Source organism: Podarcis pityusensis (genome assembly GCF_964106645.2).
Source record: "Podarcis pityusensis genome assembly, chromosome: 2".
NCBI lineage: Eukaryota > Metazoa > Chordata > Lepidosauria > Squamata > Lacertidae > Podarcis > Podarcis pityusensis.
This window is the reverse complement of record NC_138029.1, coordinates 38,371,681-38,389,590: the sequence shown is the minus strand read 5'-3', so window position 1 is coordinate 38,389,590 and position 17,910 is coordinate 38,371,681. Positions and strand designations below refer to the sequence as shown.

Sequence of the window (17,910 nt, the reverse complement as noted above, 5' to 3'; positions counted from 1 at the left end):
TATTATTTCTTATTGGCACTTATCTGATGCAGGTCTAGGTGTACATTGTGGAAGAAATTACTTGGAAACATGCATACATTTTAGATGCTTTTATCACAAGTACACACAAAAGTCCTGCTGGATCAGGCCAAAGGCCCACATAGTCCAGTATCCTGTTTTCACAGTGGCTGACCAGATGCCTGTGGGAAGACCACATGAAGGATATGAGCATAATAGCACTCTCCCCACAAATGCATTTCCAGCAACTGATATTCTGATGCTTCCTCTGACAGCGGTGATAGCCATCCTGCCTAGTAACCATTAAAAGCCTCATCCTCTGCAATTGGCTTATCCTGTCTCCTAAGAAGTTGCCAGGGCAGCCTCCAAAGAATCAAAATACAGTACAGTTGAAACATGCAAACAACATACTTAGAAGTGGTAAAACAGCAGCCTAAACCAAGTTCTGCTGATCCTCATCTTTACATGTGTAGTTGAAATTCAATGAATACAAAGCAGGAATGGCAACCAGTAAGATTGATGCCATTAGAAGAATCCACCTATCCATCATTTAATTGTCATCTTGCCCTTGCTTAATGCTGTTTCCCAACACAGACCTGGGCAGAGGAATTTCTGTGTTCCTTGGAACTGGGTTCATGAGTACTGTTTTTGATAAAATAAAGTAAAATACAGTGGTACCTTGGGTTACATACGCTTCAGGTTACATACGCTTCGGGTTACAGACTCCGCTAACCCTGAAATAGTGCTTCAGGTTAAGAACTTTGCTTCAGGATAAGAACAGAAATCGTGCTCCGGCGGCGCGGCGGCAGCGGGAGGCCCCATTAGCTAACGTGGTGCTTCAGGTTAAGAACAGTTTCAGGTTAAGAACGGACCTCCGGAACAAATTAAGTACTGTACTTAACCCGAGGTACCACTGTAAAACAGAACAAAACAAAATAAAATAAAATAAGACTGATAGGAAAGCAGACTGAAAATTAGACTTTGGATTTTGTTCGCCAGTAATGATACAACTTTTGAAAACTGAATGTATTTTGTTTCACAAGCGGTAGATAAATTTTGTTAAATAAATAAATAAAATGTAAGCGTGCACATTTGTTCTTCATAGCATTGAGTCAAAACATCGTTTTCAGTAAACCTATTGAGAACTATTGTTTTGAGATTTCATGTTTTAAATTCATAAAGTGATCAGTAGGTGTTAATGGGCATTTGCCATCCCACATATACACAGAGATGTTTTGCATTTCTTTATTTGACTTCCAGGACTTCATTTTCTTTGTTTATATGACCAGTGACCCTGAGATAACCTTTTTTCTATAGCATGCTGTACTTTATTACATGGGTAAGAATTTAATCAGAGGCTCAAGTGAGTTGAAAGTAGGGAGTCCTAGAAGGTAGAATATCTCTTGAGATATCCTATAAAATGTTATATAGGGATTGAGGAATTTTCTGCAAGAACACAACCATCCAAGGAGTGCAGAGGAGCTGGACAAGGGAGAGTAGCTAAAACATCCTGGATTTCCAAGTGTAAACAAGGGTTGTTGACTTAGGTTAGCAACCCCAGATCAATAGCTTCTGAACAACCTTGAGCTGCTCTGACATGGAGAGGCTAAGTTGAGGCTGATATAAAACATCAAAAATAGAAATGTTTACTTTTTTCTGTCTCATCAATAGGAACACTTAGGGAAATTAAAATGGAATTGCTTGTTCATTGTGCATAATTGTAGAGCTATTAGATGAGCTAGTGAAACTCTGTATGACATTATAACAACCCTGTTATGTTCTAATCAGCTGTATGTGAAGAAGCCCTTCTGAGATGCTATATAAAGTTCATACAGTATTTGCATCAAGCTCGCCATTAGAGTAGTTGTGATCTAATTTAAGAAATGCTGGGGGGAAATCACTTTCTCCAAGTTAGATTTGTTGGTGATCTTTCTTTCTTTCTTTCTTTCCTGATGTCTCCTGGTTCACTTGCTTAAACAGGCTGGGAGTGTTGTTAAATGTAACCTTTGCTCAATAGGCACTTTTAGGCAGGTGCACTTTGGACTCACATGTTCTCTGGCTGCCTTATAGCATGCTGCACAACAGTCTGGTTGATCACATGCCAATGTTTCCATTGTACAGATACATCTGTAAGCAATGCATGGCTGTGGCCTGTAAGATGTTGGGCCCAGGCAGCACCAGCCAGCCCTGCCATTCCTAGATTGCATGCAGATTGCAGAAAGAAGCATCCACTTTAAAGGCAATGAATGTTTACTTTAAAGGAACAATTTTGGTCTCAAGACAGCCTTAATGGGTAGGAGGGTGTAAATGGAAAAGCAATGCCAGCCCTAAGCACTTTACTACCTGAAACGGATTCCAGTGCCCTCACTTGCTACACGGCAACACTTTTAAAACTGTTGCTGCACCATTTAGAAGCCAATTAGTGCCTTCATCTATTCCCTCATTGAGTGTTATCGGAAGCAGCCCACTTCACCCTCTGCTATGGAGGAAAGATGCTCCTTGAGATAATCTGGACCAAGCTGTTGAAGTTTACTGCCAAGAGTATAACTAGTGAGTGGTATGATAAGTCCCTGGTTCAAATCTCACCTCAGACATTAACCTTGTTGGGTGCAAGGCATTCTCTGTTCAGCCTTAGTGCATGCTGGGGGAACAGATGATGGGTTAACTGGTTTCCTAATTGTACAGCAACAGTGTTAAATGAGGGGAGGCTACTGGAATACAAGGGTGATAATGCTGGCTTATCTCAGGCATGCAAATGAAATCAAAACACTTCCATTGCATTCCTGCAGTAATTAGCACAGCATCCCTGTAAGGGGCTAGACTTGTCTGTTGACCTGTGGCAAGTAAGATCAATGGCAACCTGAACAACTTTACTAGCTTGCCTGCTTAGCTATCCCCATGAATTTGTAATTTGTGGATCATGACACAATTTGCTTTATTAAAGTTTTGAAATGTAGCTTAGATTCACCCCCCCCCCCTTACTGTTACCTATGTTTGACTCATTATTCTCTCTCTGGAAAGGGCTAGAATACTACATGATTACAATGGAGTGAACCATCACGCATTTCTGGTTTCCAGTACTTGATGTTAGAAATCCCCTAAATAAAAGGATAAAAGCATTATGCCTTGGCTAATTATATAAATTGATGCCTCTTATTCAGTGCCGGATTTATGTATAGGTGAATTGTAGAATTTTAAATACCCGTCATCATCCTTGGCTTCACTCAGTTTTGTTTATAACACTCTTCCATTTTCTTCTAGTTGTGAGGGTGGGGGATGCGGAGAGGCCTCACAAGTGGAGTAGCCTAGGGCCTCTTCATCTAAATCAGGCCCTGCTCTTATTCCATGCAATGGCTTGAACTCAAGTGTGCTACTTGAGTATTTGTCTTCATATTGTCTCCTGGAAATGCATGCTAAAAGGTAATTATGTACTTTGTTCTGTCATTCTGAGAATTCAAATTTAATTTGTTAAATGTTCAGAAAAAGTCAGAATCCCAAGGCAGTATAAGTTCCTCAACTACGTTTATTCAACATTTGGGAGTGACAACAGCTCACTCATAGGAAAACAAGAACCAAACTGACTGGACAACACAATAATAATGCCGAGCATGAACTGACCGTTGACAGTTGAAAGTGCATGCGCTTACAGTGGTACCTCGGGTTAAGTACTTAATTTTTTTGTTCCTGATTGATGGGAGGTAGAGAGTTTTCTGCCATTGCCCTTTTAATGTACAGTGGTACCTCGGGTTAAGTACTTAATTCGTTCCGGAGGTCCATTCTTAACCTGAAACTGTTCTTAACCTGAAGCACCACTTTAGCTAATGCGGCCTCCTGCTGCTGCCGCGCCACCGGAGCACAATTTCTGTTCTCATCCTGAAGCAAAGTTCTTAACCCGAGGTACTATTTCTGGGTTAGCGGAGTCTGTAACCTGAAGCGTATGTAACCCGAGGTACCACTGTACTTGCCATTAGAATGTTCGTTATACGGTTGGTTAGAATGCGCCTTGTAACATAAGATGTGTTAAACCCAATACATAACACTCCCCCCCCCCCAACTTCCTAACAAAAGGAACAAACATAGTCATCAAGGTGTGTTGGCCTTTTCCACTCCTGCTGGGACCATCGCAGTTCCTGTGCCCGAGTGGGTCACCCAGGAGGTTTTTCTGGTACCCACAGTCTGAGTGGGGCGGTCAGCGAGGCCGGCTTCAAAGGCGTCACTGCCGATGGAGCCACTGAGGATTGCAGCCTGAAAACACCTTCTGCTGGGGTAACTCAGTCACCAGCAACCCATCTGGTTCCCACCCTGGCCTGGGCACAGAATCTCCCGAAGTACCCATTTCTCTGTCCTCTGGTTCTGCTTGAAGTTCCGTGTTCGAAGGTGCCCTGGCTATGATCTGGTCGAGGTGTCTCTTCCAAACCAGTCCCCCCTCCAACCCTACCTCGTGAGAAACCGGACCTGTACAGCGGGCAATGATACCAGGGACCCAACCCTGTCTTGGGCCCATAGTTTCAGACATACACAGTGTCCCCTGAGGAGAACCCTCTTTGAGCCCCCCACACCACAGTGGATGGCCGTTGCTCAAAAGCCCGGTTGGGGTGCATAAAATCAAGGAGGGTAGTGAGCCTCCTCTCCATAAGCAACGCCGCTGGGCTCTGGCCGGTCACTGCTCTTGGAGTGATGTGTTTGGGCCAATAAGAACTCCGCTAAATGGAGAGTCCAGTCTCCATGCACTATGCGCCTAAGCACATCTTTGGTAGTACGGACCATGCGTTCAGCTTGGCCGTTAGTGGCCAGGTGAAAAGGAACGGAATGAATGTGGCGGAATCCATTCTTGGTTACAAATTTTTTGAATTCTGCCAAAGTAAAAGCGGTTCCATTATCACTCAGCAGTGTGTCTGGCAAGCTGTGTGTCACAAATAGCTTCCTGAGCGCATTTATAGTCGCTCTAGCGGACAGAGTTTGTCTTCCTATTGTCTCCTGGAAATGCATGCTAAAATGTACTTTGTTCTGTCATTCTGAGAATTCAAATTTAATCAAAACTCCTCAGTGCGGAAACTACCTGATGATTTTTTAATGTTGTATTTATGCCCAACTTCAATTGGACTAACCAACGAGGATTCAAGGGGGAAACGCCTCCTCGAGACCAGCAAGGAGCTACGCCGCCTCCGTAGTTTTGGGCGTCTTCTCGTGTGGGACAAGGAGACATAGGAGTCCATGCAAAAACTTCATATGCAACAACAGTGAGGTGGGGGGGGGGGGAGGCACGGGCTGCTTTTCATTTTGCGGTGCTGCGAAACAATCGCACATCTACCCTAAAAAGAGGAAAAAGATTCTCCTCCGTCAGAGCTTTCCGCTAGATATAGATCTATGGTGTTCAAGGGATACGCTCTATCTCGCTCTCTTTCCCTGTCCTCTCTATGGTTGACTGTGTAGGACTCTCTGGTTTACGTCTATGGTACTGGAGCGTTTCCCGCCCGAAAAGAAATTGGGAAGCGACGTCTTAGGTGAGCCAGAGAGAAGGAGGGCGGAGGCGGCTGCGCGGTGGGAGCATCGGGAGTGGGGCGGAAAAGGAGAGGGCCGAAGATTGAAAGGGGGTGGCAGTTAGTGGGAGCGAGAGGGCGAGATGGGGGGCGGGGAGCGGGACCAGAGACCGCTAATGGGCTTGTTAACGGGGAAAGAAAGTGGGGGACGTCTCCTCTTGCATAGGAGGAGAAGGAGGCTGGGCAGGGGGGACCTGGTGTGGTCCAGTTCCCAGAACTGTTTTCTGACTGCATAGCACACGCACAGAAATGGTCAATGAAGGGGGGAAAATGCCTACGCACACTTCCCTTTTTGTCCCTTCCACTTTTAAAATCATGTGCGCGCTGCTCAGTAGTGATACTCGCAGCGATGCAATTATGCACAAGGCAGAAAGCGAACTTTAGATTTCTTAAGTGCTTTGGTGGGGTGGGTTTTTGTGAGAGAGAAAAAAGTCACAAAGTGCTTTTGCATTTAATGAAGTTGACGAAACTGGAAAGCTCTCTTTCTTGTCTCCTGCTTGTGTTAAAAGTAGAAGGTACGGCTGACAAGTCGCAATTTGCCTCTGTTTTATAATATTGCCGTACACTTCCTGTTTTTGCCACAGTGTGATCTTACATTGGTTCTGGTGGATGTGTTTTTGTTTTGGTGTTTTATAGATGATAAAGATAGATGACTAGTTGCTTCCTTTACCCACCCACCCACTTCATTTGTGATATTATATGCCATAAAAAGGTAAAGGTACCCCTGCCCGTACGGGCCAGTCGTGTCCAACTCTAGGGTTGCACGCTCATCTCGCTCAAGAGGCTGGGAGCCAGCGCTGTCCGGAGACACTTCCGGGTCACGAAGCGGCATCTGGCGAGCCAGCACCAGCGCCGCACACGGAAACGCCGTTTACCTTCCCGCTATAAAGCGGTACCTATTTATCTACTTGCAGTTAGGGGTGCTTTCGAACTGCTAGGTGGGCAGGAGCTGGGACCGAGCAACGGGAGCTCACCCCGCCGTGGGGATTCGAACCACCGACCATATGATCGGCAGGTCCTGGGCAGAGAGGTTTTACCCACAGCACCACCCGCATCCCCTATTACATGCCATAGTGTTCTCTGAATGTAGACCTGACAAACTAGTGTGTGGTGGACCTCCTAACTCCACATGTAAGAATAACCATCCACTTGTTCGACTTTCTTAGGGCTTGGATATTGAGAAAGGTATAAAACAAAAGTTTAAACTTTGGTTTTAAAAGTTGGAAAATTGAATGTAGGTTCTGTTTGTTAAAGTTAAACTAAGCATATGACTGAAAAAGCTACCACTGACTTCACCTATTCAGATGTTGAGAGTGCACATTCTGCTTTAGAGTACACAAATTTGATTGGCTTATTACTAGGTGTATGCATTTGTAATTTTCACAGAATTTCTGCGCTTGATAATAAAACACATAAATTTAACATGGGACTGAGGTACGCCTCAAAGTATGAAGGGCGAGGGTCTGTAAACAGTGTCTCAGTTGGTTTTATTCCCTGTCATTCTGTAGGCGGCTTCTGTGAGTATTCAGGAGCTCTGTAGATTTGCCTCCACTTCCCAAGATGTATATGTTGGTTGAAGACCACTCAGACTCTGTTCTTCATTTGACAAGATCACCTGGTATCAGATCTTGGTCTCTCCTTGTAGGTAAGTCTTCAGTTTTATATAGGCTGATGCTCCCTTTTTAAAAAATGAGTTAAAACAAACCTCTACTAAAACAAATCCAAATTAAAAGCTTGTTGGACAGCAATAGTGTCTGGTGTGGTGACATAGGTGGGACATTGCTGCCCTCCTGGCTTCCAAACACAGTCTGTTCCCAGCACTTGCTGAAGGGGGAGGTGTCAGGAACCAGGATTGGCATAGTGGAGCCAATCCGCCACCAACCATTACTAGTTAGGCCAGTAAGCACTAGTGATGTGCTCTGTTTGGAAGCCGGGAGAATAGCAATGCCCCTCCTTTGCCGCTGCACTGGCCACTACTGCTGGAGAGGACATTTTACTTTTGCCTTTATGGCCCCTTAGGTCAGGGAAATCTGTGGTGAATATAGAGAGTGAGGCTTGGATTTCATGTGATGGGCAGGAACTTTTAACAGGTGGGATTGTATTTTACATATTGATTGGAATATTTCTTTGGTTGCAAGCCAATATTCCATAATGTAAAGGGGGTCTAAAGCTCAGTAACCTAAGGTTGTATCCACCCATCCTTTATTCAGAGTAGAACCAATGAGAATTAATGATCACGGCTATCTCAGGCCCTTGGATTCCAGTGGTTCTACCCTGAAGAAACGTTACTTGAATACAACCCTATTTTTCCGCCCACAGTATTTTTCTGCTCCACTCCCAACAACAGTAATTGCAATTGATTCTGGAAATCCTCAGTAGCCAGTAAGATAATGCAGTTGTTGCAGATGAATGCATTTGGTTTGCTATTGGCATCACACTATATTTCCAGCTGTCTTTCCATGTTACACATTATAATCTTTGAGAAAGTCCTCTAAGCCTAATCAAGACAGATTGCAATGGTCTTCCAAAAGACCACAGGGTGATCAGACATATAACAAGTTGTAATACACAACTGGAAAAACTCTGAAGGCGTTCTGAAAGTTTCATATAACAGACTTAGAGTCATTAGTGATGTCACACAACTGGCCTAATTTGATATCTGGCTTCTTATTTGGATTTCAAGTAAGATTTTATTCTCACTTGCCTAAATGGATCATTGTTATAGCGTTCAGTGGAATAGTTAACTCAAATGTATTATTATTATTTTTTACGAAAAATAACATTGAAATTTAAAAGGCCTGTCAGCACATGCATGAAACTTGTTTTTCTAAGAACAAAGTGTTATATTTAAGTAGCTGAAAGTAAATTCTAAATTCATATATCTCCTTTCTCTTTCTAGGGATCTCCTCTGTAGGTCTGGCTGCTGCTTACTATAGTGAAGGTAAAGCTTAATAATTTTGCTAGAAGCTTATAGTTGGATCTTACTTAATTAACCGAGGAAAACAATGAAAACAGCTGAACAGTAAAAACCCAAGCAACATGATTAAACCCAGCAGTAGCTAATAAAAATAATCGTAGTTAAAAGAACAGTTTATATGTCATATTGGAAAATAAAGTTGGTTAAATAAAATATTTGCCTGGGGCTGAAAGGACATCTACTTCAGTCCTGGGTGAACCTCATGGGGAGGGCCTTCTGTCGGGAGACAGGAGGGGGCAGGATCACAGCTGAAAAAGGCTCTGTCTCTTTGCACTTAGCTTCAGAGCACTCCAACATTAAGGTTTTGAAAGCCTGTAAAAAACAGGATCTTGCTTAAAAGGGGGATATCTGCATTTGCTGCAAAGCTGTAACTGATAGAAAGTTGAATGCCTCTGCCTGGCACAGTGTGTGTAACGTACTGAAATAATTGCTTCGTTACCGAACAGGTGACCTCTTTAGTTTACAAAATGTGTTTGCTTTTACTGTTCTTGAGTTTATTTATCAATCTGTTCCTATGGAGGTGTCACAAAGCAATTTACAAAATAGTAAAAATATATGTACAAATATACATATACAGCAACACTTAGAACAAATGCATATATACAACAATTAAAAACAATGCTATACAGCCGTACCTTAGTTGTTGAACACATTGGCACTCATACGTCTTGGCTCCTGAACGATAGAAACCCGGAAGCGAATGATCTGGTTTTTGAACATTTTTTTGGAAGCCAAATGTCTGATGGGGCTTCTGTGGCTTCTGATTGGCTGCAGGAGCTTCCTGCAGCCAATCAGAAGCCACGCTTTGGTTTCCGAACGTTTTGGAAGTCGAACGGACTTCCAGAACGGATTCCATTCGACTTCCAAGGTTCAAGTGTGGCTGCCACTACAGTCTACCAAACAGCAGAGCCACCCCTGTGGAGAGGTGAAATTTTACAGGCCTAACAACTGCACACGCATATTCAATACAGATACTAGCTGAGATAAAGAGCTCAATTTAGAAGGATTGTTGAAATAAGATACTAGTTCTAAGGGTGGGTGTGGTTTAGATGTTTGCAACTAATTTGAAACATTTTCTGTTCAGACAGCTTGGGATGGAAACTCTTTTATCTTGCCGGCTGTCTCTTCGTAGCTGTGCAAAATCTGGAGGATTGGGAGGTAAGCAGTGTGCTAGGAATAGGAGCCTTGGTTGCCCTAGCCAAATGCTTGCTCGGATTGCTTCACCCATAATGCTTTGTTAATGTTGCTTGTCAGTATCCCAGAAAAGGGCCAAAGCAAGTTCTCAGTTAATCTACCAGAGTATATGTCGTGAGAGAAAGCAAAAGCATCTTAAGCCTTCCTGTGAAAAATGTGAGATTTGGTAGGTTTCACTTTGGGAGAAGGACCTGGGAACGAGCTTATTTGGTGTAATCCAATAATGGGACAGCAGTGAACATCTGTTATTATGTATTTACTTAACTGCTACAATAATTGACGTTAATGGTGGGATACTTATCCTTGCCCTTATCTTTGCCTTTCAAAAAAGCAATTATTTTCCCACACTCCCACAGTTGATTCTATGCTGTGATATGGTGGTTGGTTTTTTTTTTTCTGCATAGGAAGCTATATTTCAAAAGGATTCAGGGAAAGTTTTCCTAAAGACATTCAACCTTTACAAGAAGCTGCTGACACTGTCAAGGGCAGGTCACGAACAAGGTAAAACCACAAATGTAGCAGTATGACACATGTGTTGTGCAGCAACCAAATATATACCGTTTCGAGTCCAGGACTGTGTGTAAACTGTACTAATGAAAATCTGTTAGTTATGGGGAAGGGTGAAGAGTTTATCCTGGACAATGAAGAAGCTAGCACCAGGATGTTGGGAATATAAGCTCAGTGTCTCATTCAGCTTCTGAAGCACAACCCTTTCAAGACATTGTTGTGGAGTCAATTTTTCGGTGTCACAGCACATACATAATACTTTAGAACTACCTTTTAATGTTCGGCAGGTACCCTGAATAGACCATTTTAGACTTGTGATAAAAATGATTTTATTTCAGCAAGTCTATCCAAATTCATAATTGAGTTTTACACACTTTTTAATATTTGCTGCTTTTAACTTTGTATCACTGATGAGTGTTTTATATTTTATGTACATTGTTTAGAGGGTTTTTTAATTAATGGTTTATATATATATTATTCTGAACAAACAATTTTTACTTCCATAAGGGTTAAACGTTGGGTTTATTGTTTTTAATGGATGTTGAGACTGAGGTTGTAAGAAAGAAACATTCTGTGCCACTAATTATTGGTGAAGGATTTGGAAAACCTAACTTTCCATTGCCTCAGTTTCAGTTTCATTTAGTTCTGTTGGTCCTTAAAATAATGATAGGCAGTTGGCAGCAGCATGAAATGAAGGCTGGACTGTTTTTACTACTGTAAGTGTAGGATATGGGAGTGTAATGTTTCAGAGAACACTGCAAGTGTTGCTTGGAATCACAGTGCTAACAATAATCTGATCCTTTGTCAAATAGTGGTGGTTCCATTGGATGAAATTCGGGCTGTGAATGTGGAAGAGGAGAAAGTACGCTACTTTGGGAAGGGCTACCTAGTTGTCCTGAGATTTGTCACTGGGTTTTCACACCCTTTGACGCAGAGTGCAGTGATGGGCTGCAGAAGGTACCGTATGAATTTTCTCTTCTGTGATGGTTCAGGATTTGTGAGAAAGCATCACTGAACCTTAGGCAGACAATATGACTTTCAATAATCTAGTTGACCTTGTGCCACTTACAGTTCTTGAGTTGTGGGATGCGGGTGGTGCTGTGGTCTAAACCACCGAGCCTTTTGGGCTTGCTGATCAGAAGGTTGGCGGTTCGAATACCCATGACGGGGTGAGCTCCCATTGCTCTGTCCCAGCTGCTTCCAACCTAGCAGTTCGAAAGCACACCAGTGCAAGTAGATAAATAGGTACCGCTGTAGTGGGAAGGTAAACGGCATTTCTGTGTGCCCTGGCTTCTGTCATGGTGTTCTGTTGCGCCGGAAGTGGTTTAGTCATGCTGGCCATATGACCTGGAAAGCTGTCTTTGGCCTGAAAGCGAGATGAGCACCGCACCCCATAGTCACCTCAACTGAACTTAACCGTCCAGGGGTCCTTTACTTTTACCTTTTCTTGAGTTGTATATGATGGCCTCAGTTGCAGCTGGGGCATGCAACTTCTTCTGCACCAATTCCTCACTGTTGAAATATGCCACGAAGCTACTAACTTGTATATTTTGGTTGGTATTTAACAAGCTGGGGTATATTTTCATGATTGTAGTACATTCTAATCTAAACTGCAGTTGATGAATATGTTGCATGCATACTGTTCTGGCACCCTAGGTGTGGATAACATTGAAGTTGACATGTAAAAAAATTAATTGAGACAGTTCTTCAAAATCAGAAAGAAAACTCAGGCCCAGTGCTTATCTAGTCCAGCGTCCCGTTCCCACAGTGGCCAACCAGATGCTGATGGGAAGCCTGCAATAGCCCTTGATAGCTTTATCCTTCTTGAATTTGTCCGAATCCATTTTAAACCCATCCAGGTAGTGAATTCCATAGTTCAACTGTGCGCTGTTTGAACAAGTATTTCCTTTTGTCCTAAATCTTCTAACATCAAAAATAATTTGGATGTTTTATTATGTTGTCTTGTTACTGAACTTTGTATACAACTACAAGGACAAGATTCTCTCTGAACAGAAGTTATTCTAAGAGCTACCATTGAAAGCACCATACATATTAAATGCCTTTTAAGCCTTGTGCATCCACAGAGAGCTCCTTCGCTGCTCCCTTAGCATGATTTAAGAAACAAGGCAGGGTGTCTGTTAACTAAAACATCCAAACTAGGGAAACATGCTTATGGCTTCCAAACAAGGCAGGATGAGAAGCCATGCTTTAATGTTGGCCTAATTATCCTGGCTTGTTTGAAAGCCATTAATCATAATTTGCTGGTTCAGACATAACAGGGAAACTAACTGAGACTTTCCGGCTTGTTTGGTTGCTTGTGGAGTGAAGGGAGGAGTGAACAGCTGCGTGTGGGGGAACAAGGCATGCTCATGTCTTCGCTTACTAAGGGAGATATGTTTGTCTGCATGCAGCCACTATGTGATTAGAACACAAAAGCCTTGCACATTTTGAGTACGCACCCCAGTCTGAGAGCTTAATAAACACCATCAGGACCATCACCAGGGGAGTAATGAAGCTAATGGGGAACACAGTGTGAATTGCCCTGGGCCCAGCATCTCTCCTGCTCTGTGGTTGGGCCCGAGTGGAAGGGATACATAAGGAGTACTTTTAATTTTGCTGCCTCCACCAGCCGGTGATATTTTGTATATTTTGTGCACTTTTGTGACCACCTCAAGTGGGCACATGAATTGCTAACTCTTGCTTGTGCCTTCTCAACAGTGATGTAGAAGCTGTGGCCAAGCTCATTACTGGCTTTCTGGAGCTGAACAAAGTTCCAGCAGACAAGTATATTGAGAACAGCAGTGAAACAGATGTCAGTGATGAAGAAGAACCCTTCTCAGAAATCTACGGTAGCAGCAGTTTAGAGGGACCAGGAGAACCTGATTTTTAAAGCTTTCCTTTCATCCCCAGTGAAATGAATCTTTTATTAGAATTTCCTTACATGTGGTTTTAGAGAAACAAACAAAAAAAAAAAAAGCAAAACTATTGGCCTGGTTTAGATGATCATGATCACCTAGGACAGCCTTGAATTTGAGCACTTCCACTTTATCTCGGTGTGCGAGAGAGGAGTGAAAGCTTTTGTTTTCATGTTAGAACAAACCAAAGTTTTGAATTGCATTGGGAATTGTGACCTGTTCTGAAACTATGGTTTGAGCCGGATTGTTGGTGTGTGTTTTTTTAAAGAACAAAGCACTGTTCATAAATAATGTGGTTTTAAGTGTAAGCTTTCACTCTCCTCTTGTGTGTGAAGGAGAAGAGGGACAAGGGGAGCCCAAGGTACACCGGTTTGTTCCTGATAATTTAAACCATGGTTTAGATGATATCTCGAACCCAGACCTTTATGTTGCCTTACACATATGTCTTCAGAAGACTTGTTAGCTCATTGGTGAGAGACTAGTATCTTCATTTTTATATTTTGCCACAAGTTGGTGACAGCAGATGAACTTTCTATTACTGCTGTAGAAGTATGGTTTTTATGTGTGAACATTTTAAAATTTTTTTTTTACTGTTCTTTAAAGGAAATTTCCAGTGTAGTAATAAGATATACAAACTATGGATTTTTTTAATTTAAAAAAACCCACACAACAATGGAAGAGCTTTTTGCATTTCGGGGCTGTAGGTACGAGTCCAGCCTTTCAAGATGTTACTTTTTTAAAAACATTGAAGACAGTAAGTTTTATTTTTTATTATTATAAAAAAAAGTATTAAGATCTATGTCAGGGTGGGGATTCTGTGCCCCTCTGGATCTTCCAGGACTCCAGGTCCAACGAACCTTTGCCAGCAAGGCCATGCTGCCTGGGGCTGTTAGGAGCTGGGGGTCCAGGAACATTCAGAGGGCTGCGGATTCCCTGATCTGCCATTGTTTTTGAGTTTTCCCCCAAAAATATATACCTCATTTTATAAGAGCTTTTAAATGTCTTGATTTACATGTATCCTTTTGTTTTCCTGTTCATGGTAGATACTTTATGAGCAGCTAAGGGTAGAAGATTGTAAATGCTCGTCATGCAGAAATTTTACTTCTGATCACTCCCGCTACTCTTAAGTGTTCTTCAGGTGTCAATTGCAACAGTAAAACTGTTTTATAAAGTGGCGTTTAAGCCTTTATACAATTTTTTGTAAAGCTCCCTGTACTGTTTGGATATCCAGTGTTAATATTTCTTATTGGATCCTTGATTCTTATGGAACTTTCTTCTTTTATGTTTCCTTTTAACTATAACATGTATATGTATATTTGGCTTTTAAATTAACAAAGTTTGCAAGAAGCTAAAAAAAAAAAGCTTCCTGCAGGTACTTGTACATTTCACATAGGGCACAATGAATGGTGAAAAAGAATGCATCATTTAAGTACACAAAGCTTGTAACTCTTAAGATAATACATGTAATTGTAAGTATTCTATAAAATTTGAGAGGCTATATTCAGTTGTATTGCAATTTTCTCATTACAGTAGATAGAAGGAATTTTAATTTAAATCAGATTATAATGAGGTCATGTTTCACTATTAAGTGGTGTCTCCTCAAACACTTGAGATTCATGGTCTTTGGATGATCATGGAGCCTCAGTTGCATCTGGAAATTAAGGTTGTAATGGTAGTATCTGGAGCAAGCAATTCCACCACTTCTGGTCCTCATCTCTCTGATGGAGATTCCATACCACCTTTTGGTTCAGACATGGAACTGTTACGTGTCACATGTCTGTTTACATTCCAGCAGAGTTCGCTGGCGTAAGCAGAACTTCCGCTGTATTTTTTTCGCTTTTGACTCTCTCCGAGAAGACGGCAAAGAGAGACGACATGTTTCTTTGTCCTGATTTATGTTTAATAAACCTGTAGTTATAGTATGTATCCACAGCCTCAAGCTTCTTCTGTTTGTGCAGTTTGCTCTGCTAAGTAAAGTGTGCCCATGTTAGCAAACCTGGGTCACTGATATATGTCGAAACCAGAGGTCGAGGGATCTTCGCAGCATGACAGCTGGAAGGAGACAGTCCAGTTGGGAGCTAGCCAGCTGGCCGTTCGACCCCCGAATGCCAACACTCTCACCTGAAGGCTTTCCTACTACTAGGTACTCTGTGTAGGTATGCGCTTCCTTCAGAAGATGCTGCTGGAGACAACCCAAAGTCTGAGACTTTGAGTTCTGACATTCCAGCCCTAGAAGTGCAGTTTTAAATAAATAAGCAATCCAATTTGAACTCCCAAGGACCACTCTCTCATAGGAAGCCTTTTACTCTTCACCATATGCCTGTGTAGAAATAGAGAAATACATATGACATTCCAGAGGGAACTGATGTATTTTACCATGCCACCGACCAAAGCAGCAGCAAGCTTACATGCATTACCTTGGAGTAAATTCCACTGAACTGAGTGGGGTTTCCTTCTGATGAGAGGTGCATAGGATTGCAGTGCAAATACCTCTGCTGAACTGTGTTTAATGTTCTGGTTTGCAATGTGCACTGTTTACGATCTGATCCATTCCTCTTGATTCTGTCAGCAAGCTTTAAACCATTAATTAGACCAATGAATGTTTTGGTAGCATGTAAAATATTAAATGTGAGGGATTAGGTGTTTCATTTGATGAAGTCTGAGATTGTTTCTTAGCAGCAAAAAGATGCTTTTATCTAGCTCCTGGCTACTTTTAGACAAGAGCTTAGATGTCCTCTTGTGGTTTCACTCGTGTTCCCACCTTCTTACACTGGGTACCTGTGGAATCATTAGTTTAAGTGTGCAAAACAACCATCCAGCAGCAGGGGCTGTGCAGAGCCAACACCATCTGCAGCCCAGCTCTCATGGCAGCAGCAGGTGTTGGGGCCAGAATGAAGAAACTAAGAACATTTGCTTCTGATCTGCTTTGGGCAACTTATTCCTGCTTCCTTCTTGAGAAATCTGTTTGGGGGCATAATGAGGCTTCCCCAACATACCAGTGGAGATGTTCAAAGCATACTAATAAACAGATTGTGCAACTTTTTTATTTATTTAAAGTGTCTGTGCACAGGTTTTTAAATTGTAAAAGTCTGCAATCAATCTTAACAAATCCACGAGAAATCTTGGAGCCTGCTCTCACTTCTACCCAGTGTGACTCTATGCACACAGTGTGATTGCTGGTACATTTTCAGAAGAAAGGGAAAGACCCGAGGCAGTCTGTATCTCTTCAAAATTTCTTTTTAAGATTAATTCCAAGCCTGTTAGCGCAACAGACTCATCTCTGCACCTGAAGAGCATCTCCCCGGCTTACACATGCTAATCTAGCTGCATGATGCTAGCTGTACCATGCTGGGCCTCAAATCTGCAAAGCTGTCTGTAAGAGTACTAGGATAATTCCTGTATTGCTCTGTCCAGATCATCGACTGTTCCCTGAAGTCTTTGCAGGCTGGGTTGGACATTCTCCTCCATCCATTCTTCTGCAGCAGATATAAAGAATGTCTTTTCCATTGCTGCTTGGAGCTCTTGGGTCACAGTAGTCCACTTGGTCAAGAGCCTAAGAAGAAATTGGCAGCAGAATTTAATATATTGCCATGTGATGTAGACCTAACTAAACCAAAGATCAGGTTGATTCTTAAGAGATGTTAAAAGTTACTGAAGGCTACATTTAAAGTTTTTACATCCTGTGGGAAGAGGGAGCCTTTCACAATACTGCAGAGAGCTAGTGGGTAAAATTCAGTAAGGAAAACTACTTGAATACATACATATATATTTGAGACACGTATAATAAGATCCTACTATTGTATTTTTCTATTTTTATTTTTTTTGCAAATACAAAAATCTCTACAGCCAAATTAGCCAAAGTCACCAGCAGCTAAAACCATAGCACCTTTTGTGATCATAAAATCAGGTTAATTTTATGGTCTAGATGCAACATACCAGCAGTAGATAGATTAGCCGTAGATTAGTTTATGCTAATATAGCTCCTTTCACTACAGTGGTACCTCGGATTACAGACGCTTCAGGTTACAGACTCCGCTGACCCAGAAATAGTACCTCGGGTTAAGAACTTTGCTTCAGGATGAGAACAAAAATTGTGTGGCGGTGGCAGCGGGAGGCCCCATTAGCTAAAGTGGTACCTCAGGTTAAGAACAGTTTCAGGTTAAGAACGGACCTCCAGAACGAATTAAGTTCTTAACCCGAGGTACCGCTGTATTGTATTTTGTAAAGTGGGGAGAGGGATTGGATGAGAAAGTCACTGCTTGTAGAATGCGGGGTAAAAAGTGAAGTAGCCTATTCACCATGACTGCTGAAAGGTTTCTCTAGTCTCAGGAATTCTTGCTATACCCCTGTAGCTCTTAATTATTATTTTTTTGGAGGGGAAGCTGCACTAGAACTAGAATTAACACAATTCATGGCAATACAGTACAAGAGACTAATCTTTACCTATAGCAAGGCTTCATTGCTGGTTACATAATGTTTATAATAGCTGTCTGAGGCTAGGGGTGATGTTTGTTAACCAGTCAGAAATGCTACTTTCCCCCTTCCACCATGTATTCTTAAATATATTTAACAAAGAAGCATTTTCACTAGTTTCTAGGGGAGTGGTAGCTTTTTTAGTACTGCTACGAGCCTTTGGCCTTAGTAACTCGAATATTTGTGAATAGTCCATTACTTCACAGCAGTTCAGCCAATGGCTGGAGTGGCAGGAAAACAATAAAGTTTTAGATCTGTTTCCTTGCTTTGGTGCTGTTGGTGTTTTAATAAAGTAACGATTGAATAT

At 42.0% G+C, this 17,910-nt stretch overlaps 2 protein-coding genes across 4 annotated transcripts in view; one reads left to right on the top strand and one right to left on the bottom strand.

Annotated features, from left to right (window-relative positions):
* The first annotated feature begins 5,411 nt into the window (after positions 1-5,411).
* CYBC1 (cytochrome b-245 chaperone 1) lies at positions 5,412-15,056 on the top strand. 3 transcript variants are annotated; one of them, XM_080994093.1, is made up of 7 exons: positions 5,412-5,501; positions 7,046-7,182; positions 8,437-8,478; positions 9,599-9,672; positions 10,113-10,209; positions 11,028-11,172; positions 12,934-15,056. In XM_080994093.1, exons 2-7 carry the CDS (start codon positions 7,098-7,100, stop codon positions 13,103-13,105), a joined length of 615 nt encoding a protein of 204 aa, XP_080850219.1. In that variant the 5' UTR covers positions 5,412-5,501; positions 7,046-7,097; the 3' UTR covers positions 13,106-15,056. The 3 variants fall into 3 exon arrangements, with proteins under 3 accessions (XP_080850219.1, XP_080850220.1, XP_080850221.1); XM_080994094.1 differs by lacking the exon at positions 5,412-5,501 and adding an exon at positions 5,665-6,052; XM_080994095.1 differs by lacking the exon at positions 5,412-5,501 and adding an exon at positions 6,597-6,668.
* Positions 14,094-17,910, bottom strand: part of HEXD (hexosaminidase D) — a 22,559-nt gene continuing 18,742 nt past the window's right edge. The window contains exon 13 of the mRNA XM_080993898.1: positions 14,094-16,683. Within this exon, the coding sequence (XP_080850024.1) occupies positions 16,515-16,683 (169 nt within the window). The 3' untranslated portion in view covers positions 14,094-16,514. The remainder of the gene's footprint in view (positions 16,684-17,910) is intronic.